Here is a 22,135-nt window from a genome sequence, read left to right as displayed (position 1 = left end):
AGTGTAACTGGAATAGCAGATTTCTTGTTTGAACTCGCCCCCTTTTCGACATTGACAACTTTGAAAGATATACATTCCTCACCTGGCAAAAAGCCTGAAGCCTGCAGGAAGTGGTCTAGTAAGCCCATCCCACAGGAAGTGGAGGAGACCAAAGGGGCAGGATTAGATTTCGATTGGGTTGAAACTTCGTTAAAAATTACGTAATCTGGAGTAATTTTAAATCGGCGTGGAAAAATGGCTCAACGGCGCCCCCCGAGAACCCTGGAACACGTTCACATTGACCGATCTTCACAAAATTCGAAGACACAGGTGTATCATGAACAGACAAACAAAAAAGTCTGGTTCTTTATTATATTTAAATTAGAGCTGTGAAAAATAACGCGTTAACGCGTTATGATTAAATTACATGATTAATTCGTTTTTTTTTTAACGCATTTAACGCATGCGCAGAAGGACCTTCCAATTCCGCCGCCTCTGCACTAGTCGCCGCTCTAATGCAGTCAGACGGCCGCTGCCATTCAAACAAACTAACAACATGGATAATTCTGATGAACCTGAGGACCTTCTGGACGGGAAGATCGTGTTCCAAAAAAACAAAGATCGAACATTCAGTAAAACCAAGGTGATATGCACACTCTGCGAGAAGTTATCGTTTCGACGTAGCAATACCCGCCTAACCACCGCAACGCGAAGCATGTGTTGGTTGGCGAGGGGCGTTCAAGTGGAATGCGCCAAACCAGACTCACTCGCCGGACACATTGTGCAAAAGAAGCGGTCAGCTTTACTGTCAGAGAATTTGAACAAGTTAGTTTGCCTCACCAACTGGCTAAAGAACGAGTAGCTAAGAGGGCCTTTAGAGGCATTAGATTGTATCATGGTGTGGTTAATGGTTGTGTGACAAAAAATATAAAAAATGTCAACCATCCTATGGCTAAGAAGCTCAAATAATTTCTGTTTGATTTAAAAAAAAAAAAAAGTTTTATTCAACCACACAATGGCTAAGGAGCCCGAATATTGTTTAGGATGAAGATTATATTAATGTTCCATATGGAAAAGCAATGATAACTGCTGAAGAACTGCTGAGTTGCAGCACAAAAGAAAAGTTAAATGTCATAAATCTTGTTTTCACAAAAATATTCCGAGAAAATCGGTAATGTGATTAATCATGATTAATCCATAGAAACCTGTGATTAATTTGATTAAAAATGTTAATCATTTCACAGCCCTAATTTAAATTAAAATAAAGAAACCCAGGCCTATTAAGTGAAGCACACAGAAGATCTACATCTTAACACTAATTAAAATGTCAGCTTGAACCTTTATTGAATCCTCGTAGGAAATACTCCTTGTTGTCTGAAGAGAAGTGTGTCACATTCGCAGAGGAAAGTAAGTCTGCAGTCTCTCAAGTGCTCTCTCCTCGTGGTGAGTTATTTGAGATGTCAGGGCTGCTCAGAGGGAAGCTGTGTTTGAGACAGAGGGAGTGGAAAGGCCAAGTGACGTATGGGACAGACTGTGTAAGGAAGTCAAACTATGTAATGATCAACAGTTATTTTACTACGTGCATAATCTCATGTCTTTGAATAAAGGTCAGTATCTCAAAGGGGAACTGTTTTCCCTTTATCACTTCTTCCTTACATGTTTGAAATGACCAAACAACCACTGAAGTTAATTGATAATCTTACCATAATAAAACACAAAACTGCTCGGGACTACAGAAGTTATTGTTAAAAAGCCTTACCATTTAATTTCTGTATGAACTTGGGTCTCTTGTCCTCAGGCAGGTAAAAGGCCACATAGTAAACTGGCACACCAGAGAGCGCAATGCCAATCCCTATGAGAGAGTTGATGGTGTCTCCGTACAAAATAAATCTATTTAAGATGACATACAGTATATCTTAAAGTGGTAAATATATTTTTTATATACACATATTTATTAAATGATCAGTGGTGGATGTTGCATTAATTTAATTTACGAAAGTAAAAGTAGCATTCAACCCTCTAAATTACAAGTTAAAACTTCACATTTAAAATGACGGAAACATCATTAAGAAAATGTTTTAAAATATCAAAAAGTAAAAGTATTAATTCTGCAAAATATTCCCTGTCATTATTCATGATGGATTAAGTGGTACTCTAACGTAATGGTTTCTTGAGGTGGCACTATTGGAGGCTTCTTTGGATAGTAATTTCAGCTATATGTATGATAATGTCTAATAATATGTTTCCTGTATTAATGTTTTCAGCTCAGATTCATACATTTTTTTTGCTTTTTATTAAGTGTTTGTCATTCTGTGCTGATAAAGAAAAGTTAAATCCACAACTTTCACTCGGGAGCAAAAATATATATTATTACATTTGTGATATTGGTGAGTAGATAGAGCTGTCAAATAAACGCAGTAGAGTGTAGATTAAAGTCGCTTTAGGATGCAGTGATGAGATTATTAATCGATTGATTATTGGATATTGGTCCGATACTGACTTAAATAACTGGACTAGCACCAATCTATTAATTCAAATACTGTTAATACATGAGAATTTAGTACATTTATATACATTTTTTACATTTTGTTTGATAAAGCAGTGTTTAAATGAGGTATACAGCCTATTAATTAAAACCTAGCTGAAGACCAGAGCACAGGTATCAAGACAGAAGCAGTCAGATTGTTCAACCACTATAATTTAGTGGTGTGTGCGTGTGTGTGTGTGTGTAGTAGTAGGACTTTGTTAGTATTGTTATTATAATTATATATATAGTAACTTATTTATAAATATAGAAGACACACACACACACACACTGCTGTGTCATTCCGTTCTGTTAACTGTCCTGTATTCACTGTTTTTGTCCTCTTTGTTTTGTTCTCTCAATGTCTTTTCTTGACAAGTTAAATGAAAATTTTAAAGACAAAATTAATAGAACTTCTCCTGTTGCAGATGAAGTGAACTGGCTGGTGTATTAACTGAGTGGAGCTTTGGTATTCACTAAAATCATACTCTGTACATGTGTTGTACATCCTAGACATCTGTCATCAAAAACACAACATACATTTGTCAAGTTGTACTTGGTAACCTTGGTGGAGATGAACTTGAAATGAATGTTTATCCAGGAAATTATAAATAACAATTTGCATCAATTTCAGTACATTTCACTTTATTTCAACAGGATAAGTCAATATTACTGTTATTAGATTTGGAAAACTATAAAAAGGTCTTTGCTCCACTCACACTACCATTGTTATAATCTCACACTCAGAATGGTGCTTTAAAGGCTCCATATAAGGTCAGGCAAGCCCCCCGCCAAAGAATTCCAAACAGCTGCAGCACAATGGAAGAGCAGTGGTTGGAAGAGTCAGTTTAGTTGTGTTCCTCTAGTTTGACTTCGCCCTGCCTCAGCTCTCAGTCACACACACGTGCCCTCTGACAGCACAGACGGTAGTTAGCAAAGATTTAAGACCCCGGTGTTAACAGGATAAGCACAGTAAATAAAAGGCTGGTTAAGATCAAACTTTGGCTTCAGAGTTCCTGTTTGTTCTGCAGTTAATTCTAAAGTTTCCCCTCGATCTCTGAGCAGTAGACTTCTTGTTCCTGCCGGTCTATTCTTGGCACATGGAGGTAGGACAACAGTCGTCCCTCTGGCACAGTGAAGGATCGCCCTTACGTCACCATGGGGCATTCAAGTTACCTTGCAGTTATATGAGAGTGTGTGTCAATACATTTATTAAATAATATTAATTTGAATACTTAGTTAACGAACAGGTAATAAATACATAAATAAAAAAAGTCCACCAGTATATTTTCCAAGCACATTTATTTTTTAATGATGTTTTAGTAGTGCAAATAGGACCGAAAGAATAAAGAGAAAGTTTAACAGAATGAAACTGCACAGGGACAACTCTGCTGTAAAAACAGCTACAGTTAATGAGGCACGGATTCTTTTTCAGTAGTTTCATATCAAGAGTAAACTGATGATGCACGAAACAAAGATATCGACATTAAAGTTGATGGCAGTGCATTCAGTCCAATCCAGGAGACAGTACAAACGAATAAAAAAAAAAATCAAATAAATGTCAAAACCCCACTTCACATTCAATTGAGTTAGAAGGAAAGTCATAAATAATACATGTTTTTATATGGTTAAGTCAAGAATTTATTCCAAAACTGTTTTCAATCACTGTTAAATTTTATTTAATCCATCCAATTTAATGTGGCTACACTAATGTGCCATATAGAAATTATAACAGAATTATTCTTGTCAAATAAAAACACTATGAATAGAAAACATTTTAATCATTGACATTAGCATAGAGTGACACATATATGACAAGAGATAATATAACCTGAATCGAACATGGGCGGACAATTAGAGGAGCAGCAGTAATGTTCACACATTACCTTGCAACCAAAGTAGTGACAAGATCCAATATTAAGTGCCTCACGTCTAATAACTTTTCTGATGGTTAATCTAACTGGAAGTATTGTTTGCTACAATGATAATGTATAAAATAGCCCCTGTGAAAAGTTAACAATATAGGTAAACTTTTATAATAACTCTGCAGTAAAACTAACTGACACATGATATAGTTTGGAGCAGCAGGTGAGAATATTTACTTTCAGTCTTCCCTCACAATCTGCAATCATGGGATCTACCTATGCGACCAAATACATAATGAACATCAGAAGAAAGAGGTAAGGTGGAATGAAAACACTGAACCAACGAGTTATACAAAAGCCTCCCACAATGAAGAACTAATTTCTACAAGTGAAATAATACAACATGATTGCTACAGTAAGATTCAGAGTCTAAAATGAAAAGACATGAAAACTCTGGCAACGAGGATTGTCCATCACTGACATGCAAAGACAGTGCAGCTAAACAATTATTGATGTCACAAAAAATGGTCCAGAAATATTAAGTGCATCTAAAAATGATAAAACAGCATATCTGAACATTACATGATTCACAACAACATTCAGAGCTACAGAGCTAAATCTGCTCCAACAACATTCCACTCTTTGGAGAGGCACGTACTTTGAGAAATTGGATTGCCTGAAAGCTTTTATTGTGCTTATGCACGCGTCTTAAATTGCAAATTCACACTTTTCAAAAACCACAGATGGTCATGAGCTGACGTGCATAGAGCTGGTGTTTCAATAACACATTGCTGAAAATAAATATCCCGACAGGGTGGAATTCAGGAGAAGAGCTTTTTTTGCTTGAAGTAGGCATCTAATCGAACCTGGGCATAGTCCTGCAAAAAATTATGTTAATCACTATAGGGCATAGACTGAGTGAAAAATTAAGTAAATGTCATGTTTACTTGTTTCCATCAGACAAAAACTATTCTCCTTACCATGTATCCAAACTCGATCTTGGATATCTTGGCTTGAATGATGGACCACAGGGCCCAGAGGAAGTGCGAAGCTAATGCATACCTACAAATCAGACCAAACACACAATAAATAACACAACACTGCCAGGGTTACTGTGATTCTGCCAAAAGTTGTGACTGCACACCAATGCTGTAAATAATCACCTGTTGGCTTCAATAATCATGTCCTCTTCGATCTTCGTCTGGTCCTCAGGAATGTCTGAATATTTTCTCCGTTCTAACAAATAACTTCTTAGGAAATGAAGCTGCAAAAAGAATGAACATTATTGTGACAAGTCACATGTACTCTTCATTACATTTGTAGATGTTATGATGGATTGTTTAATTAGTTTCATCTTTGTTCCATTTAATAAATTATTGTTACATAAGCATTTGTTTTCTCATATTTTGTTCTTATTAACCCATTATATCAGCAACAGATAAATGAATAAAAACAATAAGTTAATTGTACCAAAACTGTTATTAATTAAGATGCTTTTTCATTACAATTGTTGATCACACATTTCTAGATCACGATTGTGGGACAAATTACCGATTTGTAGCAGAAAATGTGAGATATGTTCGTTTACACCATGTCAGATTGCTATTGTACAGAAGATAGAGAGAGAGAACGCTTCTCTGCAGAGGAAAACTGTTTCACTTCTTTCACAAACAGATATTCTGTGTGTGTAACAAGCAAAGTGTGCGTGCATTCTATACATCTTGCTAATGTGGACTTAACATAACACAAGTGTAGAACTAACAAAGACATTTGGGTCTTGTTTGACAACACTTTGTGTTTATGGTCCACTTGTATTAAGAAATAAAACCACTAGAGGGCATTGTGAGACCAAGACACTTCCATCACCTTTTCCTAAACAACGGAGCTGTCTGAGCTTCACAGAGATTAGAAAGTGATTCAATGCACTGTTCAGCTTATCAGCAGAGACAATCATTTGAGCACATGACAGCCATTGCTGCTTATAAACCTCTGTGAAGACCAAGGATGGAAAAAATGAAGCAAAGAAAAGTAGCTGCCTTTTACACTAGGGCTGTAAAACGCTTAGACAGACCTGCTGCTCTCTGGTGGGGTAGTTCTCTGGTGAGGCTTTGTAGAAAGGCCACTGGTTGTAGGTGTAATCGTACATCCACTCACAGAAGTGGTTCCCAAAGTCAAAACCCCTAAAAAATAACATGTTCTATGTTAATACGCAGAGGAAAGATGTAAAACTGCAGCCCAAAAACACTAACTTCTAACCATAAGGCCTCAGCAGTGTTGATGTATGACTCATTGATCCCTCCACTCCTCAGACTTCACACATTACCTGTAATTGTAGCTGCTGTATTCAAAGTCTATCAGCATGAGTCTGTCTGATGAGGACTGGCCACTGTCGTCCAGTATCAGAATGTTTCCTGCAACAGAAAAACAAGAAGTGAGAAAAACCACTTTGATCTAATCAGTGGTTTTATTTCTGTAACAATGAGCCAGTCAAAGAGCAGCCGCCATCACACACTGAGCGTGCGTAAATACCCCGTGTGTGGAAATAACGTGGGTTCTTATGGTGCATCTACTCTCTTCAGCTGCCCGTTATTAAAAGTAATAGATATTCAGTATGTGTGGTCAGTAACTGAGAAGTCTGTATGTAAGGAATACACAAAAGCATGTGGTAACATCCACTGTACTTTATTTCTGGGGTTTGGCTTCTAAGTGAGGATGAATGTAATAATAATAAGTGATAATTGATAGCATTGGGGTAACATTTTGATTCCTGTTCCACCGAGTTTCAAATCAGATCGCTTCCCAGAAGAGGGCAGGTTGTTAAGGCAGCATAATAATAATAATGCACATGGAATTAACATTGGTAGGTATAATGCTCAGGTGTCCACATACATTTGGCCATGTGATGTAAGCTCCGCTTCAGTGAGTTTCTGTTCTGTGAAACACTCATTCCTTAGAAAACTAAATCAGCGGCTGTCACCTCATCTACGTCCATGACTCATTTTCACCCATAGGAGGATGCACAAGAATATGAGCTGTCCCTATTAATAGAGACCCCATCCTCCCTTTTGACTTATGCAATATCCTGCTCTTCGTTCTAAATGTGACAGAAGAGCCTCACAGGACAGGGGACAAGGATCAATCAGACAAACTTGTGAGAAGTTTATTTTACCTTCCTGGACGTCATTGTGGCAAAAAACCACTGGTGATGGTGTCTCTGCCAGCAGTGCACTGTTGTGGAGATGAGAGCCGGATGAAAAGAGTGGGTGATAAAGAAAAAGGGAGAAGAGAGATAAGAGATGGTGAAGTACTGAACTTTGAAGTAGGGTTACTCAAGCATTATTATAATACTGCTATAAGTAATAAAGAAATAAATATTTGAAAATTACAAGGGCAGTATGAGAGGGCATTCCTCTGCCAAGTTAAATGCCCTTTCCCCCCCAAACGAAACACTGTTTCTGACTGTTTATCTGGATCTGTTCTCAAATGTCTTTGGTCTTGTCCCAGTCCTTACCTAAAAATTCATGGAAATCAGTTGAGATTTTGCAGAATTCTACTAGCTAACAAACAGACACTGATGAAAACATAACCTCATTCGCAGAGGTCGTGGAAAGGGGATCAAGGGAACCGCATCTAACATAATGTTCCATATTTTAGTTTATTGGTATGGGATAGCAGGTAAACACAGTGGTTTCATATGTAATACATATGACGCCATTTAAATCAGCTACTAACCCGGCTGGCCAAGCAAATAGAGCTGGGCAGTACACCAGTGTCATAGTCTTCATGAGCGGGAAATTGATATATCAATAATTATTTTTAAAATGTAAACTTTTCTTCAAATGCTCAGCTGTGGTCTGAATACTTGTCATTATACAATTGATCTTGAAGCAAATTCAAAAATTACATCATAATCGCTATATTCGCTGTTTTCTTTATTTGTGTTACCCGGTCTCTCACACACATGGTAATTGTTTGTTCTTGCCTCTTTGTTCATTATAAAGTTCCATAGTGTTTATGAATGAGGAAGCTCCTGAATTATACATTCAAACTTGGTCAAAGTGGTGTTCAACACTCTAAAAGGAGGTTTTGGGGAATATAATTAAACCTTGCGGAAATTAAAGTGATAAATCCTGAGGGGAGAAAGAAACCAATGTCCCTCTGATATCTTATATCTGTCTAAACAAAACACATGTTATGAGCTCCGATAAGAAGGAGGACGTCTGTCAGGTGATGACAGCGCATTGGCCTGTTTTCCTTCAGTGGTAGACTGGTTTATCTACTAGATAGACGAATGTGTTCATAGATAAACACAGACAATAAACACTGCGCTGGAACTCTACTGGTTGCCAAGGTCAGAGTGTCAGGAGGACGCAGCAGTGAGGTTGTGGCAAAAGTGGAACAAAGGTCAGCATTCAGAGTGGAAACAGACAGCTCGTCCTCTCCCTCAGATTAAACTTGTATCCAACAAATCTGTAAGTTGGTATTTGGATTGTTTTACTAGTTTATATACAGAGCACAAAATCAACAAGGCTTTAAGCTTGACTCTGTCTAACGTGTTATATGATAGGATAACTCATTATTTGTTGAATCCACGTGTTGACAGTAACTTCCGCGACTCATTGGCAGACAAGAGGCTAACCACCCACCAACACTCTCCGATATGATCATTACAATACAACCACTCTCCATGTTTTTTGTGAGTGCCCTTTAACATGGGAAGTTGAACAGACTACACTGACACCCTTCCGAGCTGGTGATTACAGTGAGTAATATGATACGGCTGTGATGGAACTACATGTAAGCACCCATCGCTTGAGCAATAAGGATTGCATCATCGTTCTGCTATTTTCTCCTCGCTTTCTGTCTCTCACTGACACTGCGTGGTATGGAAAAGAGGGGCCAGGGTATACAAAAGGTTGCATCCCACCTTCTTTGCCGATAACATCTTAATAGCTGCTTTATATATAAAAATACATATAAAGCCACTCCATGCAACATACAGAATGTTGTGCAGGACTCACCGGAGGCTTTGCAGCTCAGCAGGCAGGTCAAACTTCATCAGCTTCTTGAATTTCTTCACATGTGCTTCCCGGACAAATTTAAGCTTCATCACTTGATACATGTATCTAAAAGAAATAAAGTAGACGATACAAATAAGTAGAAAAAAGTTATAGTATTACAAAGAGTGATACTTAGGGGGTCCTTACTTGTCAATGGTCCCAAACAGCCACTTAGGCTCTTTGTTAAAGGGCATAACCATCTCATGGAAACGTGCCACCTTGGTTGCGAGCTCAGCTGAGACGGCAGGATCTGAAAGTTGTTCTGTGTTCATGCGGGTATTCTGGGAGAACAGAGATACGGGGAAATGACTATATATCTGTGAATGCTTCTTTAACATTATGAACTATAGGTCAAGCAACGGCAGCCGGACCTTGGAATCTCCACAAACCTAATGGGCTTACACAGGTGTATCATGACCAGAGAAACGCAACAGGAAGCCTGCCATTTAACATTAAGTGGCCATTTTTCACATTTTTACTTTGACGAACTTGTCCCAGGGCTTTCATCAGATCAACTTCAAATTGACATGAGTGTCATCTTAACAAGATGGAGAAACAAACTAACTCATAGATCGATTTTTCATCACAAAGTATGACTGAAAGTTTGATTACACACCATCAAAACACGATGCTCTGTATCTCTGACAACAATGTTGTCATAATTCCACTGTGCATTGTCCTATCACCATTTATTATTGTAACCCTAATGAATTGGCTTTTTGAGGGCTTTAATTTCACATTAACATCCAAAATAACCTTATGTCAATTGTGCTTGTATGGTTTGGCTGAAGATGACAGGAGTGTGAACCAACAGAGACACAGTTTATTTCTCTTGTGTGTGCTTCATACTGGAAGGTATTGTTCCAAGCGTCCCTCAGGGAAGATGCCATAAAGTTTTGGTCCCAGAGTTCTTTCTGCCAGGATGGCAAACATCACACTCTCTAACACCAGAGAGTCCACACCCTGTGACAGAGACACAGACAAGACTGAACGTCAGACACAATATCATCATTTTTTAAATGCTTTTAATGTCATTTGATCTGATTTTCATTTCCCCACCATAATTATTAAATATGTGCAGCCACACCGGGTCATGGATTAATATGATTTCGCTGAAACAGACCAACCTGTAGGATGGCACCGTAGATCCTGAGGAGCACCTGGCGAGGTTCCTCTCCCACCGAGTTCACATGTTCAGGCAATGTACACAGATACAGCAGATTACTCAGTCCACCACTGCAAAAACAAAAACCGCTGTTTTATCATTTCAGAGGCAGGTTAACCTGACCCCACAGGCCACCTCTCAGGACGATCAGAAGACAAACAACATGTAGATTTGTCTTGGGAGGCTGTTGTGTTTTGGTTTAGCTCTTGGCAAGTTAATGTCATAGAACAGATTCAACACACCACACCCAACCACATTACATTTGATTTCATTTGGCTGATGCTTTTATCCAAAGCGACTTACAATAAGTGCGTGAGGGTACAAACCCATAACAACAAGAATCAAGAAAGTACAATCTTCCAAGAAAGGGTGTGTTTTTAGATGTATAATCTTTCTGCTGTACTGATGTCAATGGGGAACTAATTCCGCCAATTAGGAGCCAGGACAGCAAACAGTCGTGATGTGTTCACACTATACGTCAAATTATAAGTCTCCCATTGTGTTGCGGGGGATACAGCTCATTACATAAGAAAATATGACCCAAAAAGATTAAAACAGCAGCAGAACAACCATAAAGATAGTGGCTCCAATCTGGGACCATAACTACTTATCAAAGAGTCCACAGAAAGAAGGTTAGTCAGTATGGAACTCATGTAATACAACATTTTCTATTTTGTAGGTAAAATCCCTATAACTAAGGCCATATCCTGCATTGATCATGATCAGAGGCACATGCTACATCACATGTCTCCTGTATGTATTTCCATGGGTAACTTTAATTCTACTATGTCTGACATGGTTATTATTATTATTAATCTTATTGGTAAATATCATTATCTATTGTAGCAAATGAACAAATAACAAGCCGTCTTTTACCTGTGTTATCAATGAGGTTACGTTATTTGTTAAATCCATCAAATGCACTCTTATAAAAATAGCAACACAAATGCGTGTTGACACGTTTCGTTCCCTACTGGTTTGATTTATGGATCTAGTGTCGTAGCTCCTTTTGCTCTCGTTTAATTATGAATATGATTATTGTTTGTATAAATAATAACAGGGAACAGTTAATGACGGTCATTACAGAGTCGTCATAATAGTTGACTACAAAACGACCCTCCATCATTACAAGGACACTGCGGTGCTGTTTACATCGGTGTTATTTATTATTCACCTGACGATGCTGATCTCAAAATCCTCCTCTGGGATCGTCTTCCACGACCCGGACAAAAAGTCCCGGCACCAGGCAAACGCGCGGCTCCTGGTGTCCCGGTCCACATCCTCGGTCCTCCCGCCCCGGTACGACTCTGCCTCGGAGTCGTCGTCCACGCTGGCGTCGAAAAGAGGACTCGGCGTCCTTAAGTTTTTCTCGTCAACCACGACATCCTGTCGTCTCCTCGCCAGCGGAGGACCCGTGTCTTCCGTAGTGATGGAGGGGATGTTGCCGCAGAGCTCCGGGCCCGGCTCGCCTGCTCCTCCGGGGCCCGGCTCATGGCGACCTCCGTGGCTGGTTTGCGCGTTTCCACTCGATTGCATCGAGAGTTTGCGGGCGAGGAGCAGAGGACGGCGGTTGTTCAGTGTCGGTGTGAGGCGGCAGCGTGGACTCGCTGTGGAACGCAGGGCACCGGTAATGCTCCTTAACCGGAAGAGGCGACCATAACAAGCCGGTGATAGCAGCATGTGGGGGGGGGGGGGGGTTAAATCGAGCATTAAACTATCAGAACACTCAACTTACTGACGTCCACCGACAGCGTGGAGCGTTCCGGACTGAGCCGAACTGACGTCTGCGATGCCCAATCACAATGCGTGTGCGCGTTCTTTCTGTCATATCATTCGTTGTTTCGGGAGTTGCGGCACGATACGTCAGCTTCCTCGTACCCCAAAGGTTTCTGGGAAATGAAGGGTTTATTTGAGGGAGTGGCGTGATTGGTGACAGCCCTGCCGAGTTCGAGCCCCTCAGGTGTCTGCAGTGGCCAATCACAATGCGTGTGTGCGTTCTTTCTCTATTCTCATTGGTTGTTTTGGGCTTTGCGTCACGATACGGTAGCTTCCTCGTACCCCAAAGGCTACTGGGAAATGAAGTGTTTATACGAGAGAGTGGCGTGAGCGGTGAAAGTCCCTCGAGTTCAGCCCCTCAGGTACATACAGGACAAATATAGCAGCTCTCAAATAAATCTACCATGTTCCTTTTTGTTTATGGTATGTTTTAGAAAGATGGTGATCACATTGTAGTCTAGTATATTTAATGTATTTTTGTTTTCTTTTGGTACTCTGGTCCCAGCCCAATTATCTTTGAAATACTCCATTAAATATAACCCATAGATGCTTTATGATTGTTTTCAAAACAACCACAAATTGCTCAAATGCTTATATACTTTAAAAGTGTTTAAGTGTACCAGAAGTGAAGAGTTTTTTTGAGCAATACAGAAATAGTTACGACGTTTGCCATAATAGCAGGTGCATCCATCAAAGCAGCAGCTTATAGCTTCACACTCTTGGCCAGAAATGCTGAAAGCCCCACATTGTATCTTGTAATGTTCAGCCACATCACAAGAGTGATATACTAACTGTTACGTTAAGGGCGGCCTTTGAGGTGGTTATGGTGGTGCATATCTTGATGCCTGGGGCTGCTGAGGATGCTGGGTCTGCAGGGGCTGCTGGTGCGGCTAGTGCGGCTGGGGCTGCTGGTGCCACTGGGGCGGCTGGGGCTGCTGGTGCCGCTGGGGCGGCTGGGGTTGCTGGGGCTTGGGATATTGAGCATCAGCCGGACAGCCAAGAAGGACCAATGCCAGGAGACAACCTCTGATCAACTTCATTGTTGTGGCTTCACAGCAGAGGGATTCATGAAGAACACCTGATACTGTGAAAAATGTGGGGCAAAGTTGCTGCCTTTTATCAGATATTGCAAAGACAGACTTTTCAATATCTCACATCCTATTGGCCGCCTGCAACTGCAAATGAAATGCTCCGGTTACTGGGCGGTGTTTGGTGGAAAAATGAAGAGATTCAAGATAATGCCAAACAGGTAGACTCACCATCAGAATTTATACCTCTTTGCATCTATAAGTGCAGTTGTCATTTCTAAAACTACCCATCCTTCTTCTTGTAATATGCACTGACATTTAATTGACAGAATCATCAAGTGAACAATTCAGATTTTTCAAGATGAAAGAGGAATTACAGTGGTTAGAGTATGCATCTAGTACAGTGTAGTACTCAGTAGATGTAACGGATCCGCATCTGATATGCGGAAGGTTCCTCTTTGACTCAGCAAATCCTTAATGTAGATCAGAATCGTCATGAATGTCAGATTTGTAACTTTTTTTTACACTTGATTGTATTCAAAATTGAATTAAAGAAATCTTCAGCTGGAGTCATGCGTATATTTAAAACTGAAAACAAAATTATTTTTTGTATAAAAATCTACCAAGACAATGATAATCAGGAGAATATTCAAGTAACAAGCCACTAACTATCATTATATAACTTTTGAACCAGTGCATTGTTGTACATCCTAATTACAGTGTGACAGAATAACTGCTACTGAAATTGGTTTATTTCTTAAAATGACTTTTGATATGTATGTATGGGATATGTGTAATATATATATAGTTAATTTCATCAAAAATACTGGCAAAAAAAAGATTCTGGGAACTTTGCCTGTGGAAGTGCACACAAGACGCTTAATGTTTGCTAATTCAGGTTGGTCTGACATGACCCTTGTCACTGTTTTCAAGCCCTTCAAAAAAACTTGGATGAGTTATATCATACATTAAAAAAACATTTACTGTTAAATTTTGACTAATACAATTATTAAAAGTTAGTTTTAGACATCCAAAAATATAACAAAAACGTCTTTAATTGTTATGTGTTTAATAAATATTTATTTAATAAGGAAACTATTCAGAGCTAAACTGTTAAATCTTGAATTAAAAATATAAGTGGTCAACTTCATTTTCAGCATGTTGCAGTTTACTCAGTATTTAAAAGGCAAACAACCATAAGAAATAGCTTGGCTTTTTGTGTTGTTGACATACATCAAACTAAAAATAATGGTAAAATAAAGTGAGTGAAACATAAAAGCTAAAATGAAAGGCGACGAGGAAGAGGACGTCTTTTTGTAAAAACACATTTCCACAACAAGACAAGTCAATGGGCTTTACAAAAAAATGTGAGGGAGTGACTGAAGATCGGTATCTGTTGCAGGGGAGATGATGAATCGTGAGTTAATTGTTGACTTAGCTTGACCTGAACTAAAATCCTGAATCAAATTTTGGTCTTGCCACAGCATAAGTGGTGCAGCATTTATTAGGTGTTCAAATAATGGTTGGAATTTGCCAGAGTAAGAAGCAGATACGTATTAAAGATCTTTATTTAGTCACACACACTGATTTAAAACACCAGCTGCTTTTAAGCTCACAATATCATCATCAGGTCCATTCAGTGCTTTGTAACATTAAAAAGTATATTCACATAAAGTCATTTCACTTTTCTCCAAACTCCGACTTAATGTGTTGGAACAATGTTATCTCCTCTTTGTGACTTTGCTGGAGCCAAATTGATTTTCAACATTCTCCGAAATGTACTTTGGCAGAATGCAGAAGTTGACATTTCATGTTAAGGGCAGGTAGACCTAATCCACGGTCAACATAACTTGGTACATGGTTGTCAACTATTTATACATATTTCTCATTTGCTTAAAGAAAAGTTAACATAACCTTTCAATTTACTAGCATGATACTGTTCAATTTGGTACATTATCCTCACATTGATTTATGTTTGCAGATGTATGTAGACTTCTTAAATAGGGTATACAATTTAGGGCACAGTCACATTTTATGTATCAAGAGATTAAATAATCTGAACTCAGCTAAAAATGTCTCAACACATCTATGTCATAGGTTTTGGTCAACAGCTGCACTTATGTCATTGGCTAAGGTTTACTCTCATTAGGTCTGATGAGGAGGGCCCAGTTGAAGGGGCGGGAATGTAATGGGAGTAAACATATTCACGTGGTATAAAAGTATGTGCACATATCCACCCTCCTTACAGCATCCAGTGAAGTGTGCAGAACACTCGTTGTTGTGAAGCCATAGTGATGAAGTGTAGTGCGGTGTGCCTTGTGGCACTCTCCTTGCTTGGCAGCTTATGTGATGCTCAGTGGTCACAGCAGAAGCCAGCGATGCAGGAGCCCATCAAACATCCGCCTAAGGACCCCCAACAGGCAAAGCAGACATTTGAGAAACCTCTCACCTGGAGATACCCTGCAGATCCCCAGCCTGAACCCAAGGCTGAAGTGCCTTTCGAGCTGGTCTTTCCGGTTGCTGCTGCATCTGTTGCTGTCGAGTGCAGAGAAAGGGATGCTGTAGTGGAGGTCAAGAGGGACCTGTTTGGGATTGGCAAGTTGATCAATCCTGCTGACCTTACCCTGGGAACCTGTCCGGCTTTCGGAGAGGACCAAGCTGCCCAAGTGTTGATTTATCAATCCGATCTCTCTAATTGTGGCAGCACATTAGCAGTAAGCACAAAAAAGAAAAAATCTGTTATGATGACTATTAACTATTAGTATGGGAAAATATGTTTTGTATATATTGCTATTTGCTGTTACTAATATTTATTTCTCTACATCTCTGGCCAGTTGACAGAAGATTCCCTTATCTACACCTTCACTCTGAACTATATTCCACAAAGTCTGCCTGGTTCTTCTGTGGTGAGGACTAGCAGAGCTGCTGTAATTGTCGAGTGCCACTATCAAAGGTATGTAGTCGATCAACAAGAAGTGGGGCAATAAAGAAACTAAACACAAACAAAATCTTAACATATAGCGTTTGACCTAATCCATTTCAGTGTGGAATAGAACAAAGTTAAGGTGCTTGCATACTAAGGAAACCTGTCTCATTATTTAGGAAGCAAGATGTGAGCAGCCTTCCTCTTCAACCTTTGTGGATCCCATTCTCCGCAGTTAAGGTGTCAGAGGAGTTCTTATACTTCACACTGAAACTTCTGACTGGTGAGTTACAGAATCATGTATCTGCGTATTTATATATTTATGGAACTGTAATTAAAAATATGATTGTGTCAGCGTTAGTAAAATGTACGTTTTTAAATGCACAGATGACTTCAACTTTGAGAGACCAAGCAACATGTATTTCTTGGGAGATACGATTAATATTGAGGCTACCGTCGAGCAGTTCTTCCACACGCCCCTCCGTGTTTTTGTGAACAACTGTGTGGCTACTCTTTCTTCTGATGTGTCCTCATTCCCCAGATATGCCTTCATTGAAAACAATGGGTGAGGTAGTTTAAGAAGTTCACTTGAATTCTCCTGCAGATTGACAATTGATTACCACGAACACCCAGCATGTCCCTCTGCAATTTTGAATGTTTTTTCTCGTGTTCAGGTGTTTGGTTGATGCCAGGATCACAGACTCCTCCTCAAGGTTCCTTGACCGCCATGTAGACAACAAGCTTAGGTTCCAGCTGGAGGCCTTCAGGTTCCAGAATGTTGAGAGTGGAATAGTGAGTATCTCCAAACCTAACCTAAGTATAAAATATTTTCTATTAAGCATACAAATCTGCAATATTGGATTTAATAACATTCTTAATTCTCTGATAATCAAACCAGATCTACATTACCTGCCAGTTGGAAGCACCAACAGCTGCCTCCGGCTTTACTACAGATCAAAGAGCTTGTTCCTACGTAAATGGGTGAGTCTGCGAGTGTGCCTATATGTACGTGTGTGAATTAGAAAGCATGACAGGAGAATTGATATGGGACTTCTTATCCTACACCTCCTTTTCTTCCCAGGATGTGGAGGGAGGCCAGCGGTGTTAATGAAGTCTGTGAATCCTGTGATGTAATGACAGCTTCGGGGCAAGGTCTGTCTAGCCCTGGTAGGAAGATTCGTGACGTGTCCCAGGAGTCCAGTGAAAGTATGTTGTTCCTACATAATTATATAATAGTTTGATATCATATAGGAAAAATTGAAAAGCCAGCATTTTGTAAACTTTCTATCAAAGGGTGTACTTATCTGGGTTTAGAGAAAACCATAGTGATAGTGTAACACACATCTTCTGTTTTTCTTTCTCAGGTTACAAATGGGAAGGCCAAGTCACCCTGGGACCAATCCACATTAAAGAAAAGCCCCAATAGCGCTTACTCAATGCCCTGCCACCACTATGGTCATTGAAATAAACATTCTGAATGGTTCATATATCTGTCTGTATATGTGATTCTCTTTCTTTTTGTTAACAGTTCAGCTTGTACAAGGAACGTAACCCCATTTACTCCATCAAATATAATCCAAATTTGACACATCGAACAATAAAAAAAGTGTGAGAAAAAAGAAATCCTCCAGATGAAAGTGTAACAGCTTTTACTTCGGCCTCTGTGTAATCATATATGTTATATTATGACCAAATTCCCCCGTTCATAAACCGTAAATCATTCCATTTAATGAATTAAAAAGCAGTTGTGTTAAAAGTGTGATAAAATTGTCAAGGAAATCTTCCTTCCCCTTTTTCCTTCAAACTTTAAACAGAATGTGAAGTACATAACAATGATATGGAATGAAATGGACTATATGATATACAAGTAAATATAATAAAGCTACAGCATTTAGTATCCTGTATGATCCTACATTTTTTTCGTATATATCCTACTTCATCAACACTATTACTTTTCAATTCATGGAGTCTAGAACAAAATCTAAATATTAAAATGAAGTTACTTTGTCAGTTTTACATGCAGGATATTTAGCGAATGAGGTCTGACATTAAAGCATAATACAAATGTTGTTGCTGACTCAAAGCTTTTTACCCACTGAGCGGGTACTCACCACCCTCCTGTGGTCCATATGGTCAATTACAACTTAGCAGGTTTCACAGTTTCAGCACCACGGGAGTGAACAGCTCCAAAGTGCTTGTCACTCTTTACCTTTTTGGCTCTTGTTTTTTGCTGACTGCTCTTTATTCTTTAGGATCAACACCCATAGTGGAAATTAAAAAAATATCGCATCCATTACCAATAGGCTACTTTCAAATCATTTAAACTGTGGATGCTGTTCCAGAGGACCCCCTGGTCCACTGGTGCAAATCAAGGGGCGAGGTGCGCCCCTTGCCCCAGTTGAAATCCGATTGGCCCCTGGTGTGCCTGTAGTCTTTTTTGAATCACTTACTAACAATTAATATGATGATTTATTAAGAAACACACAATTTGCTCAAAGCTACAGAGCTAACAGTCAACTATAAAAAAATACTTTAATGAGCTTCTCACTGAATCAGGATGTGCATGGATATTTGAACATATAATTGACGCCTCTGTGTAAATTATGGCCGCTGATTCAGAAAAATCTTAGATCTGATGCGGACTTTACTCTTTTTCTGTCTTTGCTTTTTTGTCTGCCCGCTGTGTTATATTTAGGCTCTATGCCCATCGAGCTATTGGCGAAAAAAAACGAGACATTGAAACACATGGTCTGTGTTGGGGCATGGGGAGAACTGGCCCCCAGCTGAATCTGAAGTGCCCCTTTCTTGTCAGAACACATACAGACGTTGACAAAATTGTTGGGACCCTTCCGTTAAAGAAAGAAAAACCCACAGTGGTCACTGAAATAACTTGAAACTGAAACAATTAATATAAATAAAAATGTACTGAAAATTAACTAATGAAAAACAGACATTATTTATGAATTGTGGTTCAACAGATTAATTTAAAATAACAAACTAATGAAAATTGCCTGGACAAAAATGATGGTAGTGGAGAGCGGGGTAATGTGGGAAATTGTTTACATTTGCTCCCCTCTAGGCGAGCTAAAATGATATATCAGTCAAATTTACACATTTCCCATTAATTCAGGATGTTTTCTAGCAATGGAAATGATCAGAATGTCTTCGGGACAAAGGGCAGTGAAAATATGATTGTTTTAAAAAAAGTGGTCTTGTGTCCCACTTTACCCCGGCTTACTTTTTCCACTTTAAAACTACTGAAAACACATGTTGTAATAGTTAAAATCCCGACAGCTAGATTGACAACCACTAATATCGGACTAGTAACAGAATCATGGGGATTGGTCAATTAAGCACATTTATGATTATTATGATTCATGTGAGTGATCTCTTGCACACCCTAGCTTACCTGCACATTGTTTCTCTGTCCAATTGGCAGGGACAGGGATGTTGTTTTTCTTTGCGTATTCAAATGCCAGTTCACGGCACTTAACTGGAGCAAGGCCATGGAACTGGTCAGCTAGTTGTTTCAAATGTTTGGAAGCTCCTCCTCCATCTCATCTGTGAATATTCTCTTGGCCACAGCTACTGCACCCCAGGCTACTGATTTTACTTTCCCTTTCTCTTTTTTCTTTATGATTCTTTTGAGGGTTGTCTTATCAATATTTCTATCCCTTCCAGCTTTTCTTAAGGACTTCTTTCCTTGCATGACCTCAGCGGCTGCACTCTCCATCTCTGTGAGGGGTGCTTGGCCTCAAGTTGTCTTCCTGGTGTATAGTTTCTTGGCATGATGGCTTTTCTATAATGTTTATGACATTAAAAATAAAACATATATAATGAAATAACACTAAAATATGTTTAAGACTAAACTTAACTAAACTAAACTTAAGACTTGTGCTTCATGGTGTGGTAAAGTGAGACAGTGTCACTTTACCCAACAGCATTTGTCCCGTTTTACCCCACAGCCACCGTTTTAGAAAAACAACATCTCATTCAGGCTAATCTTCAGCTAGTATCAATCACATGGTTTTATATGATGGAAGTTCACCAACATGTATGATATAAGTTTTTCTACCTGATTCAATTTGTTTTGACACAACAGTTGATTAAGTTCAAAGCAAGAAAATTTACTTCTACAAAAAACATACTTTCCACAGCACCAGCACCAACTTCATCTTCATGGCAAGGGGGGAATGGGAAGGGCTTGAAAACATAATGGTCAAATGAGCACAAATGTGTTCCGTTGCCTAGATACAGGGGGTGTCTCACATTACCCGATGTCCCACATTACCCTGCTCTCCCCTACCACACTGAACATGGACCACAGAAAGCTAAGGAGTTGTCTCAGGAGATTGGAAAGAAAATTATAGACAAGCATGTTAAAGGTAAAGGCTATAAGACCATCTCCAAGCAGCTTGATGTTCAAGTTACTACAGTTGCACATATTATTCAGAAGTTTAAGGTCCACGGGACTGTAGCCAACCTCCCTGGACTTGGCCGCATGAGGAAATTAATGACAAAATGAAGAGAAGGATAATACGAACGGTAACCAAAGAGCCCAGAACAACTTCCAAAGAGATAGAGGTGAACTCCAAGGTCAAGGTTCATCAGTGTCAGATCGCACCATCCGTCGCTGTTTGAGCCAAAGTGGACTGGGTCCTCCAACAGGATAATATCCCAAACAGACTGCTAAAAACACCCAATAATGACTAAGAGCAAAACGTTTGACTATTCTGAGGTGGCCTTTTATGATCCCTTATCTAAATCCTATTGAACATCTGTGGAAGGAACTGAAACATGCAGTCTGGAGAAGAACCCCTTCAAACCTGAAAGCTCGAGCAGTTTGCTCACGAGGAGTGGGCCAGAATACCTGTTGACAGGTGCAGAAGTCTCATTGAGAATTACAGAAATTGCTTGATTGCAGTCATTGCCTCAGAAGGTTGTACAACAAATATTAAGTTAAGGGTACCATCATTTTTGTCCAGGCCATTTTCATTAGTTTTTTTTTTTTTTAAATGATTCTGTTGAACTACAATTCAAAAGGAATGTCTGATTTTCATTAGTTAACTTTCAGTAAAAAATTGTATTATTACTTTTGTCAGTTTCAAGTTACTTCAGTGACCATTGTGGGGTTTTCTTTCTTTAACGGAAGGGTACCAACAATTTTGTCCACGTGTGTATGACCATTTGTTTTATTTTCTAAGCTTTTATTTAAAAATACCCAAGAAACTTGCACAAGGAACAATTTTCGAAATGTTCTCAATCAGGAATTTAGAGTGGATGTTGGACATATAAGTGGCCTGTAAGTGGGGGGGCCTTTATGGCGCTGTCCCACTGTTTTGTATGCAAACGTCCCTGTCAGTGTGATGTCAGTGTGAACACTTCTTGTTTTTCAACTCCACTGTTTGCCAGCTCCAGCTCTGCCTCGGTGCAGCCTGCTCATATGGTGAAGGCACTGACGTTATATGCTCCACACCACCCTCCTCCTCCTCCTCTTCCTCCTCCTCCTCTGTCTCCGCACTGCTGGCCCCCAACCCGTTGTGTGTCACAGGCAGCAGCAGCATCAGCATCGCAGCATCAGCACCACCAGCAGCACTAGCAGCAGCGGACATTTGAAGAGCTCTAACGCGGACTGCGGACGCACACTGCGCGCTCACGCTCCGTGTGGGCGCACTGGGGGCGAAACGTAGGACAGTCTGTTACATTTCTGTGGTGCACCGATCTGTCTCAGAAGAGCCTCGACGCCCGCTTCTCTCTCTCCATCCCGCCCGTGTGGATGGTGGACTGCTGCAGAGTTCATGCTGCTGCTGTGCGG

At 39.6% G+C, this 22,135-nt stretch overlaps 2 protein-coding genes across 2 annotated transcripts; one reads left to right on the top strand and one right to left on the bottom strand.

The window, feature by feature from the left end:
• Nucleotides 1-3,788: 3,788 nt before the first annotated feature.
• chkb (choline kinase beta) lies at nucleotides 3,789-12,653 on the bottom strand. The gene is made up of 11 exons (XM_053426415.1): nucleotides 11,768-12,653; nucleotides 10,556-10,664; nucleotides 10,278-10,391; nucleotides 9,576-9,709; nucleotides 9,390-9,494; nucleotides 7,538-7,596; nucleotides 6,692-6,779; nucleotides 6,440-6,548; nucleotides 5,532-5,632; nucleotides 5,349-5,430; nucleotides 3,789-5,246 (listed from the first exon to the last, which is right to left on the bottom strand). Exons 1-11 carry the CDS (start codon nucleotides 12,301-12,303, stop codon nucleotides 5,190-5,192), a joined length of 1,494 nt encoding a protein of 497 aa, XP_053282390.1. The 5' UTR covers nucleotides 12,304-12,653; the 3' UTR covers nucleotides 3,789-5,189.
• A 2,977-nt stretch (nucleotides 12,654-15,630) lies between these two features.
• LOC128444592 (zona pellucida sperm-binding protein 3) lies at nucleotides 15,631-17,807 on the top strand. Its single transcript, XM_053427144.1, has 8 exons — nucleotides 15,631-16,111; nucleotides 16,232-16,350; nucleotides 16,500-16,603; nucleotides 16,708-16,885; nucleotides 16,995-17,112; nucleotides 17,219-17,301; nucleotides 17,402-17,526; nucleotides 17,685-17,807. The coding sequence occupies exons 1-8, from the start codon at nucleotides 15,692-15,694 to the stop codon at nucleotides 17,744-17,746; spliced, it is 1,209 nt and encodes a 402-aa protein (XP_053283119.1). The 5' UTR covers nucleotides 15,631-15,691; the 3' UTR covers nucleotides 17,747-17,807.
• Nucleotides 17,808-22,135: the final 4,328 nt, after the last annotated feature.

Source organism: Pleuronectes platessa, chromosome 7 (assembly GCF_947347685.1).
Source record: "Pleuronectes platessa chromosome 7, fPlePla1.1, whole genome shotgun sequence".
NCBI classification, from domain to species: domain Eukaryota; kingdom Metazoa; phylum Chordata; class Actinopteri; order Pleuronectiformes; family Pleuronectidae; genus Pleuronectes; species Pleuronectes platessa.
The sequence above is the reverse complement of the archived record's forward strand: the minus strand, read 5'-3'. Positions and strand labels throughout refer to the sequence as shown.

Coding starts and splice junctions, on each gene's coding strand:
- LOC128444592 (XM_053427144.1), top strand. CDS start 15,692: ATGAAGTGTAGTGCGGTGTGCCTTGTGGCACTCTCCTTGCTTGGCAGC. Junction 16,112..16,231: donor ATTGTGGCAGCACATTAGCA/GTAAGCACAAAA, acceptor ATCTCTGGCCAG/TTGACAGAAGATTCCCTTAT. Junction 16,351..16,499: donor GTCGAGTGCCACTATCAAAG/GTATGTAGTCGA, acceptor CTCATTATTTAG/GAAGCAAGATGTGAGCAGCC.
- chkb (XM_053426415.1), bottom strand. CDS start 12,303: ATGCTCGATTTAACCCCCCCCCCCCCCCACATGCTGCTATCACCGGCT. Junction 10,392..10,555: donor TCTACGGTGCCATCCTACAG/GTTGGTCTGTTT, acceptor TCTCTGTCACAG/GGTGTGGACTCTCTGGTGTT. Junction 9,495..9,575: donor CTGTTTGGGACCATTGACAA/GTAAGGACCCCC, acceptor TATTTCTTTTAG/ATACATGTATCAAGTGATGA.